At 40.3% G+C, this 21613-nt stretch overlaps 3 protein-coding genes across 3 annotated transcripts in view; 1 reads left to right on the top strand and 2 right to left on the bottom strand.

Annotated features, from left to right (window-relative positions):
* The window catches only part of sbspon (somatomedin B and thrombospondin type 1 domain containing), a 3701-nt gene extending 653 nt beyond the window's left edge, over positions 1-3048 (top strand). The window contains exons 2-5 of the mRNA XM_023417070.2: positions 983-1177; positions 1377-1455; positions 2062-2238; positions 2512-3048. Coding sequence (XP_023272838.1) covers positions 983-1177; positions 1377-1455; positions 2062-2238; positions 2512-2629 — 569 coding nt within the window. The 3' untranslated portion in view covers positions 2630-3048. The remainder of the gene's footprint in view (positions 1-982; positions 1178-1376; positions 1456-2061; positions 2239-2511) is intronic.
* terf1 (telomeric repeat binding factor (NIMA-interacting) 1) lies at positions 2941-8526 on the bottom strand. Its single transcript, XM_023417068.2, has 9 exons — positions 8309-8526; positions 7998-8093; positions 7495-7622; positions 7223-7309; positions 6996-7145; positions 5158-5270; positions 4042-4139; positions 3806-3876; positions 2941-3672 (listed from the first exon to the last, which is right to left on the bottom strand). The coding sequence occupies exons 1-9, from the start codon at positions 8490-8492 to the stop codon at positions 3511-3513; spliced, it is 1089 nt and encodes a 362-aa protein (XP_023272836.1). The 5' UTR covers positions 8493-8526; the 3' UTR covers positions 2941-3510.
* An 886-nt stretch (positions 8527-9412) lies between these two features.
* kcnb2b (potassium voltage-gated channel subfamily B member 2b) lies at positions 9413-15363 on the bottom strand. Its single transcript, XM_023416806.2, has one exon. It carries the CDS (start codon positions 15361-15363, stop codon positions 13354-13356), a length of 2010 nt encoding a protein of 669 aa, XP_023272574.2. The 3' UTR covers positions 9413-13353.
* Positions 15364-21613: the final 6250 nt, after the last annotated feature.

The raw sequence follows: 21613 nt of genomic DNA, 5'->3' as shown, positions 1-21613 counted from the left end.
GGGGGGGGGGCTGCTCTGAGTGTGAATGAATCACAAGTGGAGGTACTGTTTACATTTTTTGCACACACCTCAACTTTATGATACTGGTGCGAGATAACCCTGTTGTATGAGATAACCTGAACTCTGGCTAAAGATAGATTAGAGATAGATAGATTTGAATCTGTTTATCAGACAGAAGATAAAGATAGTTGGAGAAGAAAGATTATTTTCAGTACCAGGCCGTTACTGGGCTGCTTATCACAAGCTGTTATCTGATGACACAGAGCTGGCTGGGTGAATACCTTCCAAAATGTTCCATACATGTGAGATTGTTTATGCATATTAATCTTCATAGTCCTGTCAAACTCTCACGTGTGGTTTGTTCTGTATTCTTTGCCTTCTAAATTATCCTAATACAATGCCTGCTTCATCACAAAAACAACCCAGGAAGCTTTGTGTCTAACCTCATTTTAGTGGACTGGCCCACATAACGGAATTAGTCCAAATATTTGAAGAATGTGATTCTGTCAATCAGCAATTACAGTTCCGGTCAAACAAGCCGAGCAGATCTAATATGTGTTAGGCCGGTAGTCACTAAATCTGCATGCTTAATACATCAAAGCTTGATCATCAAGCACAGAGTACGGGTGAAAAGAAAAATCACAGGACTTTGTGATTTAGTGGGTTGCTCTCTTGGCTCTCAACCCACTTGTAGTGGAGCAGGAAACACTAATTCTGCAAGTCACAATCAATGCTTCATTGATCTGAAGTTATTTTCTGGATACTTAGCTTAATTACACCGTTTCACAGGAAATTCATAATTGTTCAGCCTGTAAGACTTGCTGCAAGCTTCTACTGCCCACTCTGATCTGAAGGATTCAGTTAGTCTTGGGTCCAACGTCTCTGAGTTTCATGGCAGTTTGATTGTTTGCTACCAGAGGATATCCTGTAATAATCCCCCCCCCCCCCCCCCCCCCCCCCCCCCCAACCCTCCAACATCCAGCTCAGGACTGTGCTGTGAGCGACTGGAGCTTTTGGAGCGGCTGTGCTAAGCCCTGCCAGCCTTCAATACGAGTCCGTGTCCGTCATGTAGAGCAGCAGCCCAGTAACAGCGGAGAGCCCTGTCCCAGCCTGGAGCAACGTGCCGGCTGCAGGGAGTACAGAGACCACCAGGGTAACCACTGTGGACTCAACTCTGGTACGAAAACACACACACATTCCCTGCTTTTACTTTATCTGCTGTTGCATCTCACTGTTTTTTTTTTTAAATCTCATTTTATATGCATTTTTTTTCTCCAGCTTAGCTTGATTGTAAAGTTAAGTAAATTTTCCAACCATGCACTTTAAAAAGGCTAAACTTGGACTAATTGAAACACTGAATTGGTTTCTCTTGTCAGGTCCTGCATTCATCACCAGCATGGAGTTTGGCAAAGGAAGGCCCAAGCATGACAGCTATGGAAACCCCCTGGACCCAGGGTAGGTTTCATAATCATGCTTCCATAACGCCTCCTTTAGTATTCTGAAACTGCTCATGACCACAGGTATCTTTAAATTCAAGAGTTGAAAAGTTCATGCATGCTGCCAGGGGTTAATCTCATTTTAGCGTAATGCTGTGTATCCTAAACCACTGACAAAAAAAAAAAAGAGATAACAGCCCAACTTTTCCTCCATCTGCGTCAGACACCAGTAGGTGTTTGCTCACCTGTCCTTCTGTCCACAGACCCTTAAATAAAGCAGTGCAGAGAGACTGCCCACAACCCTTTGAAATTAAATACTCAGACTCTAATGAGGACTGTCACATGAAAAGCACATGCACAAAAGGTTTGGATGACAGGTGGTGAAGCATTGTGAGCAGCTCAGATATCTGTTGGCTGAATTATTATTTCCATTTCATGCTACACCGAATCATGAAATTATTAGGGGTTACCGCCTCCTTTCGTATAGTGCACCAGAATAACAAATGATATCACAAGGCGGTTGATGATGTCATCCTATTGTGTGCATTGCTTTTGTCCTCCACCTTGATTCATTGGTTCAAGTACCCAAGGAATGACTGTGTGACCCTGCCCATACTACCCTCAGGTTCTGTGTGGAATTCACACTGGAATCCCGGACACCCCACTGTACTGTGCAGAACCGGCCACACACACACTGGATGCGCTACATAACAGAAGGCTTCAAAGTGTGTGTGGCATGTGAGCCTCCCGCCATGCGAAACAATAGTGGCAGCTGCCAAGGAGACGGTCAGGAATCAGACAAGTATGAAGCTATGAACCTTTACATGTGTGTTCTTTCAGCAAATGTTGTTTAAGGTTGAATATATGTAGAAAATATTTGACTCTCAACCAATTCATGAAGCAATCACCTCAACCAGGATAAATCCAAGCAGTACGAGTTCCAGCCGCCTACAGTTACACTGAATGCGCCCTTGAGAGAAGCAGTAAATCAGTGAATTAGTGTCAACATCTTGTACCGCCCAGATATGAGTGTAACAGTCTCTGAAAACCATAAACATTTGGGGTTGTGTTGCAGAGAGGCGTTGCTCCACTGGCAGGCAGTGGGGAACCCTCAGTGCCGTGGGACGTGGAAGAAGATCCAGAAAACCCAGCAGTGCAACTGTCCACCTCAGCACAGCTTCGTCTTCATCTGATCCAAACAAAGCACCACAGAACTGCGCTCTGATCTGGTGTCCACAAAAACATTTCACAGCCAAGCTCCCCCTCGCTCTGAGGAGCTGACACAGTGTGCGTTTTGGATCAGATGCTTCCAATACTAAGAAGAGACTTAACACTTGATGGCGGTGCACTGCAATTACCGGTATGCCTCTAATAAATATGCTACACCTTGATATAAAGGCATTTTCAAATCACTATGCACATTTCCATTGCCGTGTGTAATTTTGTAGTATACCGTGTAAAGACACTGTAGTCCAGTACATCACATTTACACATTAAGCACGTATCAGCTGATTTTGTACATTTTTATTATAACAAGCCACTGTTGTATTCATTTTTGTAACAAATTTCTGTCAAAGCTATTTAACTTAAAATTATAAAAAAATATATTTTACATTTGTGACTTCACTATGCATTTCTTTTAAAAAAAAAAGTGGGGGGAAAAAGATACAATGAAACAATCCCCATCATAGAGAGTACATGCTCTGTGTTGAGGGTCTTCTGGTGGCATGCAGCAACAAAGCAAACAACAAATTTCAACAATCAACTGGCTGAAAACGGTTCAGTGAGTGAAATAGCTAATACCATGTTTTATTCAAAGCAAACTGCTACATTGTTTAAGTTTGAATGGCACAGTTAAATATTTGGTATATCACAAATCAAATGTATCTACTATAGAAACCAATGCAACTAGCCCAGTTCATTGTTCTGTGTTACATGCCCTCTAGTGGTGTATCTTCTTGGTGCAAAAAGCAGCTGAAAAACATAAAAAGGCAGCAACATTTTCAGTAATTAAAATAAATGGTTGAGATAAGTCACTGATTTTATTTACAGGCGAACCACTTAATTACACAAGTCAGCCGACTTCGTGTGCCCTCATTAAGACTCTCCAGCGATCTTTGAGCATGGTTCCAGTGCGTCCTCCAAAGTCATAATCCAGTAATATCAGAGACCACTTCCCTGTGCCGTGATGTTTAACCCCGGCCTTCAGGTATTTGTCCAGCTCGGGTGTCCATTTCTTAACAAAGTAAAACATAATTATTTTTTTTAATATGCCCCAAATGAACGGTAGCATTGAGAGAAGATTGCTAACTTGATTTGGGATTAATTTACTGAAAACAGTATTGAATGAGCTTTGTGATTCAACTCACCTGAGGTGGTTTTCTTTTTTTTCGGATCTCTGTAGTGCTGTTTGACTTCTCACATATTATCTGAGATATCTCTGATGATGGGAGGTTTGATATTTTGATACTCATAAACGTGTGAAATACATGCAGTATGTATTTGTACATTCTATAGAAAATGAAAGTACTTTAACATCAGATTAAAGCAAAATCCATTTTGTTCTGAACAGAACTATCAAAGGCAGAGGAAAAATAAAACTCACCACTCTTGTGGAGTCTTCTGAGAGAGACATACGCCTTCTTGCATGAATCAGGTTTCCATACATCAGTAATTTTAGTTGAGAGTAGTTTCCGTTTTGCTCTGTGGAAGTGCAATAGTGTGGAAATATTATTTGTTACCCACATAATGCCTTTAATTTAGTGTTTAGGACAGCCTGCTAAATTTCTACATTTAGCCAAACAGAGGCAGCAAAAGCCCAAATTATATTTCTTATTCAAAAGAAACATTTAAACACTTATTTCTACTGACATCAAACATACATCATTCTCCTTTTTCCTGGTAGGACATAAGTGTAAATGTATTAGGGCTGGGCAATATGACTTCAAATCAATATCACATTTATTATTAGTTAAACTTTTACCTCAATTACGGTTAATAAACAATTACTTTGGCGTTTACAGATCTCCCTTTTTTTTTTTGACCCATGCACTCTTCATATTTGGCAATGTGACCATTGAATGGTAAATGCATTTATATAGGGGTTTTCAAGTCTTACTGACCACTCAAAGTGTTTACTTGCCATTCACATTCACACGCGCACTGACGGAGTGTCATACACTGAGGCAACAGATATTCGACGAAGAGGAGCCGGGGATCGAACCACCGACCTTCTAATTAGTGGACGACCTGCTCTACCTCCTGAGCCACAGCTCCCACATTGTGAACAAATTGGTGGTGTTACGTTTGGCCATTGTCCATGTTGCATTGATCACTGTCTGGTAGTCATGACTGATAAGACCCAATCAGTAGGCGAGGCAGGGGTCTGCGTCAATGTTTCCAAAAGTTTCTGTTTCTGCCCGTCCAGACTACAGCGCAACCCCGGAGTTTTCAAACTAAAATGGGTCGAGTAGCGTTTCCAAAAGTCTACGTTTTAGGGGTTCAAAAAGTCTGAAGAAACTGATTCCAGGCTAAAACTAAAACCTATTACTGGGGTTAGCATCACCACATTTTTAAGGGGACAGTTCAGGAATGCACAGATTGGGAAAAGCATTAACCAAATTAAATCTACATTTGATACTTTTTCAGATAATTGCCCAGCCCTAAGAAGTAGATGCGTAAATTTCAATGAATACAACTGGTATTAAAGGTTATTTCCTACTTTGGTTTCTTCTCTGTTGATTCGTTGGTCTTTTCTGAGAGAGCGCTCTCCTGCGTCACCGCGTCCTTCAAACCCTCAGTGGTCTGTGATGACAGGACTATCTTAGTGGCCGCCTGACAGAGGGAGAGGTAGACACGAACACACAGACAAACATTAATTATGTTTCTGAATTATATTTCTATAAATTATGTTACTTTTTCATAATTTTCAAAAACAATTAACTTTCAGGTGTGATTATTGCTCTAATATGAAAGTCAAACTAATGAGGCCTGTTTTATAATAGACTTCTAAGTTTAACCTTGGTCAACGGCCTCTATGTAAATCATTCCTAAAACTTTCATGAATAACTGGACCCTGAGGAGGGTTCTGCTGAACGTAGCAGTTTGCCCTTCCAACTAATTTCATGACAAATTGTCAATTAACTCTGACTGATAAGTTCACATACAAACCCTCAGTTTCACAGGGCGCCATAACTCAAAAGAACAAGGGCATAGCTGATCGGGTTTGAACACAAGACCAAGAAAATTTATTGGCTGTTCAGATTTATTTGTTAATCCTTGCTGTTAGCTGGAGCAAAACATTGGACACCTTATGTATTTGCCAAGTAAATCATGTGTAAAATCCCCACCTCATAAAGAGCTGAGCAGAGAATTCTTTTCACACTTGTTCAGATGTCATACAGTCTAGATTCATTCATGATGTGTTGGTGTGAATTCTGGTCAGATGAGTTTTCAAGCATCAAATATAGCAGCACTCCACATATCACTTTCATCTGTGAATAAGGAGGGGGGGTAATCCTCTTAGTCGATATCTTGCACCAAGACAAAATAATTTCTTCGTCAATTATTTTTTCAGTCATACAAAGCTTGATCCTTAATTTTACACTGGGATTATTCCTGCAGGGCCAACTGTATAAATTGTTATTTTCCAGGTAACAGTGTAGAACTTGTGCTTTGCCCTGCAATCCAATGAACCTGAAATAAAGTTACAACAAAATGTATCTTTATAAGTACCTTTACAGTTTGTAGATATGTAAACAGGGTTTCTGCAATGTTCAACAAAGTAGAATTAAGTGTTTTAAAGACTGAGAATGCAATTCAATAACTTTTACAAAGTCATATGGGTCAGGCTAAAACATACAGGTCTGAACAGGGCCTCAGTGACTGTTACTTTGACTGTATACCTCGTTTGAAAGACACAGCGCTCATTTAAATGACTACAAAGACAGAGAAAACTATTCTAAAGAGACATAGAGATGCGAAAGACTTAAAAAGAGACTCGGACAACAACAAAGACAAAGAGAGAGAGAAACAGACACAGAATGACTACTAATGACACAACTGTGATGCGATATTGGACTTATAATTAGTGAAAAAAGAAAAAGAAAAAAAGAAAGGGGGGGGTTGTACATTAGTCAGATTCATATTCATAATGGGGAGGGGGGCACAAAAGGAGACCAGAGCTTGACAATTATAACAATATTAACAATAATAATTAACTCTCCCCTCTTACAACTGAAAGTTGTAACTGGTGTTACTGTCCATGGCAGGCAATAAAAAATATTTAAAACCTCTGCAAATGAAATAAGACTTTTTAAAACCCTTTAAGGCCTTTTTTGAGGAATCTAAATTCAGTGCACTTGAAGACTTCTCAAGACTCGCAGATACTTTGATAAAGGTATCTGTGGTGTACACAGACATCTTTAGCTCCAGAGGCCAACTGGACCCATTGTAAAGCTGGTCTATACATTTTATTTACTAGACTGAACATGGAAGGAGTGACGTTGTGTAATTTTGACACAGGCTGTGATCTACAACAAAGTGGGTCAGGTCCTTTACCTTTAGAAGGAAGTCAGAAGGATTCTTCTCCAGGTAAGCATCCAAGAACGAGTGGATTGTCTCCAGCAGGCGGCTGAAGCTGAAGCTCATGAGGAATGGGTGGTAAGTGTCCCTCTGTTTCACTATTGTTGTCAGCTTGAGTCCCACGTTCTGTTGAAAAAATGTTAATTGTTATGCACAACCTCCTTGGCCACCGAATATAGAAAAGAGACAATAGACCCACAGACCTGTGGGAGGTCATGGTTACTCTCCAACCACTTGAGGGCAGAGGAGGCAGAAGATCTTTGGCCTTTCTCCAAGCACACAGCCACAGACTAGAAACAGGGCAAATGCATTAAAAGACTTAACACTCAAAATGAGGACGGAGCATTGAACTTGAGCTTTCACAAGAATTACAGTTAAATCACTCAATAACAATTAGGACACATTAACAACCATGTGTTCCAATTATCAGACTACAGTAGAAAAAACACTACAGTATAGAAGGGGTGTGTATTACCTGGACAAGCAAAAGAATCTTAATGTTTTTGAACACACTTTCATCTTCCACAGTATCTTCTAGCTGTAACCATATTTTGGCAGCAGACATCAGAGGCATCACACATTCGTCCTCCTCAAACATGATATCTGGAGGAAAGTGTTACACAGTAACATTTGAATACATTTGTATTAAAGAAGTGAAGGATATATTTTAAAACCACAATTTTTTGCCAGAAATTAATTGTCTTATATTACAGATATTATAACAAAGTAGGTCATCAGAATATTGATCTCTTCTATTTTCTATGCATTATTACATGAGCTTAAACCTCAGCTGGGATCAGTTTGAATTGTTAAAGATGCTCAGAAAGAAGCACCTTGTTGCTTTAAGCTGTGCGGTTTGAACTTCCTGTGGTGCTAACTTTCTGTCATAATCAGCAATGCCGAAACAATTTTTACATATAACGTGTAAAAGATCAGAAAAAACCTGATCTGATTCAGGTTCTGACTGCAACAACTTACCCAGCTGTTTTCCATGCATGACTCTCGCGAGGAAGGCGGTTATCAGGATTTTCTCATCATAGCAGTCTCCTTTAAGAGACAGATTCTGAGACACGGCTGAAAAGAAAACATAAAAAACAAAAAAAAAGATATTCACAAAAGTGTTAGCCACTAGGACTTAGGAGACTTTACCATTAATGTTATATTTTACGACGCATGACGTCTGTTTTGTTCCTTTGTGCGCATGAATTAGTAACACTAAATAAAGGTAACTGTTTCGGCAGTTAATGTCAGATAACTAGCTAATGTTTTGTTAGCTGTAAATAACTTACCCTCGAAAACCGAAAGCGTTTCATTGAATTCATCAAACTTGTCTTCCTTGAAACGCCGACACAGACTTACAAACATGAAGTCCAGCATCCATCCTGAAGCGACAGCTGTAACATGGGGAAAACTGATACTTTGATCGATTTTATCTGCATCTATAGCAGTTTTATTGTTAACTTCGGGGTCCATGTTTGTATTTACAGTTATACTTCTTCATTTCTTCTTCTTCTTTGGAATTAGTTCGATTTCCGCGCGCTTTAGTGTTTTACGCTGGTTTGGCGTCGCATGATCAGACTACAGCGCCCTCTGGCGTTTAGGAGTATATACAAATACAAATAAAATGATATAACAGTGACCTAAATAAATAAATAAATAAATAAATGAAAATGAAGCCCCTATGAAGTGCAACGCAATCCAATAGAACTGGATTGTTCATAGAGTTTAGTCAGGTTTTTATATTAAATTGCATTACAGTGACGGATATGTAACTGTCTCCTAATAGTGGAGCATTAGGAGTCGTAAAGTTTTTTTTCCAGGCTACCAGTCCATAAAAACGAGATTAAGTTGTTTACCATGCAATGTTCCCAAAATGCAACACCCATTACATATTGTATGGCTTTATAGTCCCATGTGATACAGTGGACCATTACATTAGTATAATGCATTATTAACCTCTTTATTTTCTGTTAAGAGTGTATGAGTTCCTTTGGTTTCTTCATATTAAAGACAATACATGCAAGATTCTCTGGTTTTGAGGTTTGAGAGAGCTGTTTATGTTCAGTATCACTCTTTGGCGGCACTTCACAACAGAAAAGTGGAGATCCATTAATTGCATCTAATGGAATGGAATACATTTCCCTCCAGTGATAAATCATTTATCAGCCAGTCATGCCAGATTACTGGCTACTTTTAGATATAAAAAACAACTTTGCATACCTTCTTGTGGCAAACGCAATATCAGTTTTGATGAATGTTATGTAGAGATGATTCATAAACTCATGTATTTGTACCATATTATGAAATTACCCTTAATATACAGAATATTTATTTGGCCTACAAACATCTGCTTATTTGTAGAGCAGAGAACAGCAGACACACACACACGCGCATGAGTTATATACACATTTATTTGTTATTCTGCATATGCTAATAGACGTAATGGGGAACAATGCTCTACAGAAATGTTGACATACATGTACCATAACAAAGTGTTCTGTGGTCACATAATTGTTTGGACTACTACATGCATACAAAGATGTTGCTTTGTACAGAAACAGTCTGTAGCTCAGAATGTGTCTAATGATAATGCTCTCCAAAGCTGAACAGAGAAAAAAAATGTAAGAGGCAGTATACACAGAGACATAAGAAGAAACAATATAGCTTTATGCATTTTAGGGAGCAAGGTTTGGTAAGCACGCATGAGTGACACGGACAATACCCATTCTCTCAGAGAAAATAAAGACACAACCTTTCCACTCTGTACAATATCACAGATGATAATGCCATTGTGAGACAGTAAGACAGAGCACGGTCCTTTTGCTGTCAGCTCACAGAATTAATTTCAGTATCCACACAAACATCATCCCAAGGGGATATAGCTGATCAATCCAAATCCCTTGTTTCTCTACCCTACCTGTCAAAATGAAGGATTACTCGAGGCTAACACGGAGACATGATTACTACAAACCATGAAAAAAAACTTTGAACATACAGGTACAGGAAAAAAAAAAAAGTATTTTAACAAGAAGGTTATCATCTAACCTTCCTTGATAAAGAAAAAAACACAAATGAAAACCCAAAACATCAACATCCACACTGACCCCACATTTTTACTTTGGAGAGTACCAAAGAATCTGAGTTTCCAATGAGGAATTGATCATTTCCACGAGCTCTCACACGAACCTCTATTTACTGAGTCATATTATGTCGATCTGGGCGTACAGTATGTACACAGACAAAAGGAAATATGGACCACAACTGATAGGATGTAACCATTTGGGAGTACTCGTTTACTTTCCTCCTCTTTACTTTCACAGCATTCCCTTATCCTAACCTTCCTTTCACCCATTGATCACTGTTCCTGAGGGCATGCCATAGGGTAAGAGCCTCTGAAGCTGTAGGGGCTGGAGCATTCAGTGGTGTCAGCATGGGAAATAATCATCGGATGGATCAGTTCAGTGACAGTAGGGATATCTTCCTGCCTTCTCTGTTGTCAGTTAGACCCATCACGCTCCTTCTTTCTATTTCTCAGCTCTCAAAGTTGAACGGTCCAGCTTCTCGTTTGTTTGTGCTCCTTCCTGCCTCACTGAAGACTGATGGGGGTGGATACTGAATGTGGTACACAGATTACCCAGGAGGAGGGAGAAATATTGCCGCTCCTTACTCCGGGAGCCAAGACATCAATATGGATTTGACAACATCACTTTTCAAAAAGTACAGAAGTAACTAGTTGACATGAACTGTTAAAGAAAAAACAGAAAATCTATCCAATCGGAACATCAGAGAGTTATAGAAAACCTGAGAACTCAATAACATTACGTGTATCTATTACATAAAGACCTGATTTCTCCTATAAAATTAGAATTTTCTGTACAGTGCTATATGAACAAAGCAAAATGACTTGCTACCTTCTCATAAACAGCAGTGTTATGAAAAGGCACGCATCATTTCAACCACCATATGGCAGGAAATTGTGGTCGTGCTCCATTTTGGTTTTAGAAAAAATAGAATCATTCTCAACGTTAATTCACAAAAAACATAAAATCCTTTGTGTGTGGCCATTGAAATTAGATTATCTTAATATCTTCCACAGACATTTGTTAGATTTCTGTGTGAATCTAACAGCAATATAAAAGGCCCAAAGTGGTCAATTTGGATCCCTATCCCCACAGATAATCAAATATGAGGTCCATTGATCCCTGGCATTCAGCTGCTTGACAGCGTTATGCCAGCCGTATAATATGAAAAAGTAAAAGTCAAATTCTCATTTGCATTGTTTGTGAGATTCTGGTAGTTGTAATACTGTTTTGCCTCATATTAAAGATATAACATTTGAAAAATACAAGTAATTTCTGCCTGTACACTTACAAATTCCCATAGACAGAAAATAAAGTGCCACAATTCTTGGCCTGCATAGATTGCAGTATGCGGTATTGCACATTCCACACCTCTCTGTGAGAACAACGAAACATGATAATAATAATAATAATAATAATAATAATAATAATTATAAGAAAAAAGAAAGAAAACGATAAAACAAAAAACCCACATACTTTCCTGTCAGTACCATTCTGGTTTGTGTGGCTTTCGCAAACACACTACGAACACACTCAGCCAAATGTCATGCTGAAACAATAAACAAATATTCCAGCAATAAAATCGGAATCAAAGGCAACATACAACAGATATTTTCAGTCAGTGTAAAACAAAAACGAGACAGAAGACGAGAGAGAGATAGAGAGAGAGAGAGAAAAAAAAAACTCCTTTGGGTTTAAGTTTGACTGAAAATAGTTTTGTTCACAATAAAACACAATAAATTACAGTCCAAGACACTACGGATATACAAAAAAAATAAACCCAACAAAAAAACCCCAAAAAACAAAAGATGCCTTAAACTTGTCAGCAGGATCGGATAAACTTGCAGTAGTATGGAACAAGTGTCAACAACGACATCAGGGCGCTGAGGATTGGACAATGAACACAATGCAGGTAAACAAACCATAAGGAAAACAAAAAAAATACCTACTTTCATAATACATGTTATTACCATATGTGTTATTATGCAGCTGAGATAGATGAAAGCTTGTCTTGTGTGCTTGATTTGGTCCATTGATATCACAAGGAATATTGTCTTTTTTTTGTGGTAGTTTATCCCTTTTAAACTGCCAAAATAGATAATTATAGTTCAAAGCATATATGTGTATTAATGACCAGGTCTACTGTGCTGAATTCATAAATACTCTTAACTTTGTTTTATGGAATCTCATTTACCTACTGTAGAATTTTTCTACAACCAATCTAGACCTACTTATTTTATTTTATTCTTAAAACTACTTTTAGATGTATATATCTGATGTCTGAGTGAGTAAATAAGATTTATCTCTGTGATTTGGATGGAGTCAAAAGAACGAACAAGGAGTGAAACATCTTAAACCTTGTCCCAACATCTGAAACCACATGATAAATATTTTCAATAATGGTAGTATCTGATAGTTTCTGTCCTTACTGGTTACATAGATATGTATTTGGCAACTACAGGTGTATACGCTTCAGAGGAATCAGGGTGTTTTTGTCCTTCTTTGCCCACGTTCATTAATTCAAAGACTGAATATCGGATGCTCAAACTGAAAGTTCAACAGTCATTATGAAAACCAAAAGCAATAATGTCAACGTTACAGTTTCATACACCATTTTTCACACGAAAAAACATTACAGGGTCGTCATGGGAACACTTTGCATTTCCACAAAAGGTAATGATATGTTTTTTTTTTATAGGTCGCTACGATGCAACACCGGTCTGAGCTGAGGGCTCTCAATTCAACCCCTCCTCCCTTCCCTTTTCACATTACAAATATTTGTACCTTCAGTGACAGTTTTCCTTTGCCGTCCTGTGCATTGTCATTGCCTTAGATGTCCTAGTATTTACAGTGGAGCGCTTTCAGCAAACTAAGCACCGTAAAATATCTGTCTTTTTTAAATGCATGCTTTTTACAGATAAGTCCCTCTGTGCATTTCCTTCTTTTGCTAGAAAAAGGAGACTGTCATTATGTACATTGGGGGGACCAAAATGTCTACATTAGTTGATGAATTCCCTCTGTTTTTAAAGAGCCTCCTCTTTGAGCCCACTGTTAGTCCCGAAGTCATTCTTGAATCTGCACGAAATACTGCAGTTTCTTTTTCAGCAATACACAACAACACAAGTAAAAGGGACTTGTCATGCCATGCAAAAATATCTTTCACTACAACTGCACCCTTGTCCTTTCTTGCTGCTCTCCCACACACCAGGCTGAGGTTGCAGTGGGTCTATTGTCCCTAAAAGCTTCCCTTACAGTCACATGCTGGTTTCACAGGTCGGAGAAAGACTGCCATCCCCGGGTATCAGGTGGATATCAGATGTAAACATGTGGTTCTCTACTTTGTGTCCACTTTGGTTGCTGTCAGCCTTGACCTCCTCGCCTGCCCCAACCACACCTTGGGTGCAATTTTGTGCTGCTGTCTTGGGTGACAAGGGCGCAACTGCAGCACCTGCCACCTCCATCAGATGCTTCTCCTCGTGGTTCTCTGTGGATTGATCTTCATCACCGGGTGGGGTGTCTACCACCAGCCTCTCAGGGGACAAGGGGCAGGTCTCTTCCTCTGAGATTGGGAGCAGCTCATCTGAACTTCGCATGAGCGGTGACGTCTCTCCCTCCGGAGACTCGTCTTCCAGGATGCTGGAGCTGATGTCTCCAGGAGAGGTAGTGCTGGGCGGTGTTAGCGGGCCTTCAGCAGAGGTTTTGTTGAAGTTGACCTTTAACCCCTTTATTTTAAGAGGGTTATTCCCTCTTAGAGACCTCTGGATATTCTCCACAACATTGTTAAAGGTCTCCCCTTCTTCTATATGGAGCTCTGATCCGTCACCTGGGTTGACGGATTCATAGAGGCCATCTTTGAGTTTGATGCCAGGAGAGCTCTGGTCATTGCCGGCCCTCAAATGGCTAAGATCAAGAGATGGTGGTGCCTTGGGGTGTCTGATTTGACAACCAGCATTTTCCTCACCTGAGTTGGAGCCCTGTTGTCTAAGGTCAGCTGAGCAGCTGGCAAAGTTATCTGGTGAGGATGGTTGGACTTCCTTCATCTCCAGCTCCACCTCCTCTTTTAATGTGATTTCAGGGCTGTGAGATTTCTTCGGTGAGGCAGGGGTGGTCATAGTTGTGCTCAGAGTGCTCATGGAGCTTGTAGTGTTGAGGTTAGTGAAGGACTGTGACTTGGTCATCTGGTTGTACATCTCCTCCAGTTTCTGAACGTTAAGGTGCTGAGGGGTCCTGTTTGTCCGCTGTGGACTTCCAGTGGTGGTGATGGTTATACGGTGAGGGGAGCTCGGCGCCAGAGAATCTGTGTTTCTTTTATCAGGGGATCTTAGGTTGATTTCAGAGCCCCTAGCCCCACTCCAGCGGCTAGGTGACAGGTGGTTGTCAAGGGAGGTTTTGTCCTCTCCTTTCTCTACCACCACATCCACCAGTTCCATGCTGCGGGCAAAGGCATCTTTTAGGTTCATTGACACAATGCTGCCGTTCCTCTTGGCTCTCTCCAGTGCCTCCCTCCTCTTGATGGCCTTCTCCTGCCTCTTCTGCTCCTTATAGAACTCAGAGAAGTTGTTGACAATAATAGGGATGGGTAGGGCAATCACCAGCACTCCTGCAATGCAACAGAGCCCACCCACAATCTTTCCGAGCAAAGTCTGTGGGTAAATGTCACCATAGCCCACTGTGGTCATTGTAATGGTTGCCCACCAGAATGAGGCAGGGATACTAGTGAATTTGGTGGCATCTTCATCTTTCTCAGCAAAGAACACCAAGCTGGAAAATATCATGATGCCCATGGCAAGAAATAGAATAAGCAGCCCCAGCTCATTGTAGCTCCTTCTCAGAGTAAACCCTAAAGACTGGAGCCCTGTGGAGTGCCTGGCTAACTTCAGGATCCTCAATATTCTCATGATCCTGAAAATCTGCACCACTCTGCGCACATTTTGGAACTGTAGCACGCTCTTATTGGACTCTGTTAGGAAGATGGTGACATAGTAGGGCAGGATGGCCAGCAAGTCAATGACATTCAGCGGGCCTTTGAAGAACTTCCACTTATTAGGAGAGGAGAGGAAGCGAAGGAGGTACTCCATGGTGAACCAGGCGATACACACGGCCTCCACGTGGGCAAGCTGGGGGTTGTCATTGGCCTGGCCGTACTCATCTGTGACCTGGAGCTCTGGTAAGGTGTTGAGAGACAGAGCGATGGTGGAGAGGACGATGAAGAGGATTGATATGATGGCTAGCACCTGAAAAGAGAGCACAGAGAGGAATAACATTAGTAGGATACCAACAAAATGTATCCATACTCATGTAAAAAAAAAAAACACGGAAAAAGAGGATAAATATTCAAAATTGATTTAAAAAAAAATAATATATACATAAAATATTGACTAAAGATATATAGTACATCTTACATGACAGTGAATTTATCACTTTATCTCTCTCAATCAACATATTGTGACTGTTGTTTGCAGCAGATATGAGATATAAATAACAAATATATAAAAATATAAAACAGAATTATTTACCGTATAAAGTCAAAGAAAGGAAGCATGGTAATGTAAAAGTGTTTGAAAATGAGAAATTCAAACAAGGGAAAGTAACTGGTCCAGAAATCTGTTTTGGAAACACTGTAGAAGAGTGTGTTTATGTGTGATCTCATCTACAATAGATAAAAGGTTCAAAGGATTTTGGCTCCACCTGTTGGCAACAGTTTAAAATTCCCTCTCTGTGTCTTAAAATAGAATTTATTATTTTCAGTTTACAAAGAAAAGTATCTCCACTAAAGTTTTAAAAACTATTGTTTGTTCAGTGTGAAATCTACAATGGAAATATAATGCTTTGATATGTTTTCCTGTGCCTTCTGTTCAGTAAGGGGATGGGCAGGAAGATCCTGCATAATCCTATGAGGTCAGCACAGCATGAGGCTGCGTTTCAACTGTAGCTCTTTACCTTGACCAGGATTTATTGACCTCAGTAGATTAAATCTGTCCTTAGATGTTCTGACTGAGGTTTGACATTTATAAAATGAGAGTGCGTGAGCAATATATAATGAGGGGAGGTTTGAATGTCACATCATGTTATGTGATGAATATTTGTCGCCTTGCTGCTCCAGAGTGAGAAGTATTACATGGCTCACTCATCATTTGTCCCTTTACTCCTCTTTCATAGTACCTCTCCATATTTTACTGCCTCTGCCGTGCAGCTAGAGCCACAGATATAACTTCTTACAATGCCGCTGGGATTAGTTGATGTCCTTTTTCCACAACCCAACTCAAGTGTCTCAGCCCACACAGGTGAAAAGTCCCTGTCCTACAGTCCACAGTACTGCAGCACATTCCTCAACAATCAGCTGAAATCCAGTGAAGGGAAAAATCAGCATTCTTTTGTGTGAAGTCCTCTATGACCTGAGCAATAAAAAACCTATTAAAATCTAATGAACAAAGATTGAAGAGACTCAGTCAAGATAGGCAAACAAAGCGCCCTGAATACTAATCACAAACCACATTGAGTAGCAGAACACACTGATTATCTACACTGTGCAGTCATGAGAAGCTCACTGTATCTCCTTTGTGACTTCATTAATTTAGCAAATATTATATATTAGCGGATATCATATAGGGATGGAGCTCAAGGATTTTGCAGTGCTCAGGGGTCAGCCATCACTTTGGTCTATCCATTAGCCTGTAGATAGTGCTGACACACTGGAAAAAGTGGCCTGTAGGCTGGTGACATCGCCTGAAATAGACAAAACTAAGTGTGTGTATGAAAAAATACTAAGGAAATTCGTACTATTCAGTAAGAAAGGCAGAGAAAAAAAACAAGAGACAGAGAGGGAAATAGAGACAAGGGGGTGTCACGGCTCAGCAGAGGAAGTGTTATCACTAAATGAATGCTGGTGCTGATTAGGTTAAACCTCTTAGCAGCTAAGTGAGGCAACCTGGGCACGCCTGGCACTGAACTGAGCTGAAAGACTGCGGCGTCACAGTAAGGACGCAGATTGCTTCCATATTTGAGGCTTCCCCCCGCCAAGTTACTAGATCAGAGGAACCTTTGCTTGTGTCCCTGTTGCTGAACACCTTGGCACCCAGTCAGTTCCAGAGGTGGAAGAGTAGATTAGAGCATGAGATAATGATTTTGTTCAGTTTATAGGATTACTGGCGGTAAATTGTGTAGGTCATGCAGCTGATTTTTCAGATACACTTGAAGAATAAGAATGATATGTAGGAATACAGGCAAAAGGTAACTCATTCTTTAGAGGTCAACTATTCTTTATTTAGAATCACATTAACTGCCTCAGGGGAGACAGTTAATCTTCCACTGTTCCAGACTTTGGAGCAAGAGAGGCCTTTAAAGCTACACTATGAACAGCTGATTGAATGGATGTGTGGGCACGCATACAAACACGCTCATACACATACACACAGACAGAGAGAGAGAGAAAGTGATTAATGTTTTGACTGATCCACACCCATGCGATCTCATCGTCCTACACGCCCATGCACCCTTTGCTCATGGACACCGGCAAATGGCATTTGAGCATTAGGATGAGCAATCCTGAGGTGGCTTGCATTAACCTACTGTAATTGAGTGGGAGTAGTTAAGAAGATCAATTACTTGGACTCAGTCTTCTTTGCCCCTGATTTGCATGTGTGACGGCATTAAGTATAGCATGAAATGCCGTGAGTGGTGGATTAGAAAACGGAAACAAGTGCAGCCACGTCAGTTGGTAGTGACCCAGTGAAGGAAGGGAACAGAAACAAGATATTTCATTGAACTGTACACTAATCTGTGGAACTATTCTTTGAACAGGAGATAAAAAAGTAAGAAATATGTAATTAATTAATTTTACTAAAGAAATCAATGCAATATGCAGGCCAAGCTGCCTGCATACATACCCCTAAGCTAGAGAGCCACATTTTACTGCGATTTCTTTGGAATATGTGAAAAGGTTATATTGCTTTTGTTTTTATGAAAAAGAAATCTTGGAGAAATCTGTTCCATAAATTGCTGAATTTCAAGATAAACATCCAAATGGAAGTTGTAATAAATCAGACATGATTTGTGTTTAAAAACTGCCTCAAATAGTTGAAAGTTGTTGAAAGTAGTTGAAAATTACACAGGTGTTGCTGTATGTAAACTTTTTTTTCCCTCATCTTTCTGTATCTTTCCCTCTCCCTGTCCGTGTGAAGGTTGTGACAAAGGACAGGCCAGAGTCAGGTCAGACATGAGACCTGATTGGCTTAGACATGAGGGTAATGTCTTCAGATGATTAGGCAATGTGTGACTTGTCTTAGTTGTCCGCGGCTATTCGGACTCTTTTACTATCCATGCCCAAACTCTACCACAGAAACTATTTAGTATGACTGTGCTGGAGGCTTCTTCACTTTGAGATTAAGAATCAGATGGACGACAGATGGAAAAAGAGAGAATTATTGAATGTCACATGACTTTCTTTTTTATACATTACTCTGAGGATTTTCTTTAATACTTTGTTCTTTACTCCACCGCATGTTATAAAACACATTATGAAAAAATAAATCACTTGACAAATGTCCTTGCAAAAACAAAAACCAGCTGGCTCAATTCCTCGAGAGACAACTTAAAATATAGTGCCAGCGAAGGTTTAGGCAGCAGTTTACTGAATATCTCTTGTGTATCACAGTTTACTGAATATCTCTTGTGTATCACAGTTTACTGAATATCTCTTGTGTATCATAGGAGTGAATGTTCTTAAGACCCAAACTCCTACAACCACCCTCACAATCTCGTTCCACAGCTCTTTTAAGGGCAATATTAGATCCTCTGGGACGCCTGAGCAGGAAGTGTGAAGTTGATCCAGAGGAGAAAAGACGCAGCAGCCACTGAGTTAAGAGCTCTCTTGAGCCTCTCTTGATTTCCATCTTCATCCGCCTGTCATCTCAACCACTACATCTCGACACTGCGAGACTGGCCAATCCCCACCCTCTCCTCGCTCCCACAGGAAGCAGTCAATAGGGACACTAACTCCTCTCTAAATATCCTGTCATCAGTGACAGTGTCACGTGTTCCCGCAGTTACACCTCGCTTCCTGCATCACCTCCTCTGCCTGCATCCCCATCATTCCTTACATTTCGGGAGGAAAGATGCTGCGGGGAAGAAAAATAACCCGGCCCACACCAGTGGCCCATCTGCCAGCTTGGGGGGAAGCTATTGATTGTGTACACATCACATTATGGACACTGAGCCAGGTCGAGCGAGCCCCTATTGATCTACCAAGCTCAGAGCTCTTATGGACCATGATCCACCTCAGAGGTCCCCCCCCCCCCAACCTCCTCCCACTAGTGTCATCAATTTGTGTGCTGGACATATTGAGCCATTCCTCAGGTATGATAATTTTTTTCTGTGGAATCAATCCAGGTGATTATGGCTATGTTAATGTAGATTGATCCGAGGACATGTGTGGTATTTCATCTTCTGGGACTGTATCTCTTCACTGTGATGACCCCATCAAAGCACACACAAGTGTTGGGTGTAACATGGTTACACAGCTTTTTGCAAGTATTAAAACAAAGTATAGTATGTTAATTTAATGAATGACTGTACGTAATGTAGTTGTATGGGAAATTGTAATTTACAGTTCAGCCCAGTGGCTCCATATGCTGGAAATAGGTTGAGAAGAACCTAAATGACAAGGTTAGAGTCCTAAATGTGCATAAATTCTTTAAGTGAGTCATTACCAGCAGTTAATGATGGCACCGAGCAAATATGGCATTATTAAAGAACCTGGCTCAGATACTTTAAGAGAGATTTATAAGGAATGGATAGTTAGGGTATGACTTGAATACATGCACCCTTAGAGAGACTCAATATTAATCAACAAAAGAGGAGAGACATCTTTCCTCCCAGTCTGTCAAGATTCTGCTGGTAGAGTGCCTTTTTTCTATGGCCAGTTTCCAAGGACTTCACGGCGAGAGGAAAGCAGAGAGGGATTGTGAGATTTGGTGGCCGTCCACTGTTTTGTCCCACAGCTCCTCCAAGGTTCAGAGAGGTTTGGAGGAATGCCACAGTCATTATGATGTGGGCCTCAATTCTAAAGCCATTAGTCTGTGGACAAGATAAATGAGCTCATAAAGCACTGGAGAAAAAAATGACAAAACTGATTCAGCTGAATTCCTTGAAACTGGTACAGTATCGCAATTCAAATATGTCCCAAATCTTTTTCTTTTTTTTTTTTCCCCCTACAACTTTGCAACAAAATCAGAAAATAGAAATGACTACAGTGTCCATCTGGTTAACTATTTCTGGCAACTCCAGAGGGGGTTTAGCGCATAATAATGAGGACTTATTATTTCAAGAGAAACTATTGAGCTGTTCATACACCTTTGACAGCTCCCAGTGCAGTCAATAATTGCAGTGGATATAACCCATTTGTCTTGGCATAACGCAGCATCGCCATACTGTGTCACTTACAATTTAATTTGTCATCAGTCAAAGAGACTATATAATGTGTCCCTCTGTGCTTGGCAGCCTTTGTCAGGAGTATTGGCATGATGTGATTAAAGTCACAATTTCAGGGTCAATCTTGTCGAGGTGCCTTTACAATCAGTGAGAGTAGACAAACTCTGCATATGAATTATTTTTCTTCGTGACTCCTTTTTATTTTTGCAGAACCTTCTCACTTCCTCATATTATCCTTGTTGGAGGCATGCAACAGCCGGGGTCCTGAGGGTTTCAGCCAGTGTTGTATGCTGAGGCTGTGAGGTTCCCTCAGCAGCACAAAACCTGGTTGAATGGGTTGACAGCGTCTGACAGGAAGCTTAATCAATAACCACTTCTCATCTGCTTGCAGGTCACCCGCACCTTTTTGCTTGCTGAGTGCTAGAAGTCCATTTTTAGCCACAATATTATAGGAGATGAAATTCAGGAAGAAGCAATAAATAAATAAATAAAAATGTATTATTGAGGAATATCTCACTGCACAATATTTTCTATGATCTCCACCAAACTTCATTGTGTTCCCTTTTCTTCACATTCTTGTAAACACATTGTTCATGTGTTTTTCACCCTCCCCCTCAAAGCCCTTTCACTCCTTTCCAGGCTGTATTTGTACTGGAGAGATATTTGTTTGTGTGTTTCTTTCTCTTTTTTTTTGTACAACCAGGGAGGAAAGTGGGCTAATATGAAATATTTATAGAGTGTGTTCATCTGTCGGGCCAGTAGTCACAAAAATGTGCCTGTACAGAACAGGCAACACAGCCGTGTGTGTGTGTGTGTGTGTCAGCATGAGGCACAATTCATTACAGGTCAGAAGAGTTTGGGTTGATTGACACGCCCATGATTAGCAAACTGACATCTCATACATAGAAATTAATGTATTAACTGACACATTGTACTGACATTTCTCCCTTTGTCAAAACACACATGACCCGAATCCCACACTGTTGCTAATTCGTTGTAACAATAGGGAAGGGAAATATGCAGTGAATTAATGTATGAATCCCTATTAGTCCTGAATGAATTTCTCAAACTTTTAGTAAAAGTGGA

This window comes from Seriola lalandi, unplaced genomic scaffold (genome assembly GCF_002814215.2).
Source record: "Seriola lalandi dorsalis isolate HSWRI2012SDOR001 ecotype SW California unplaced genomic scaffold, Sedor1 jcf7180002054570, whole genome shotgun sequence".
NCBI classification, from domain to species: Eukaryota; Metazoa; Chordata; class Actinopteri; order Carangiformes; family Carangidae; genus Seriola; species Seriola lalandi.
This window is presented reverse-complemented; position numbering and strand designations above follow the sequence as displayed.

Coding starts and splice junctions, on each gene's coding strand:
- kcnb2b (XM_023416806.2), bottom strand. CDS start 15,363: ATGTTATTCCTCTCTGTGCTCTCTTTTCAGGTGCTAGCCATCATATCA.
- terf1 (XM_023417068.2), bottom strand. CDS start 8,492: ATGGACCCCGAAGTTAACAATAAAACTGCTATAGATGCAGATAAAATC. Junction 7,623..7,997: donor CATGCATGGAAAACAGCTGG/GTAAGTTGTTGC, acceptor ACTTTCCTCCAG/ATATCATGTTTGAGGAGGAC. Junction 3,673..3,805: donor AAAAAAGAAAACCACCTCAG/GTGAGTTGAATC, acceptor TACTTTGTTAAG/AAATGGACACCCGAGCTGGA.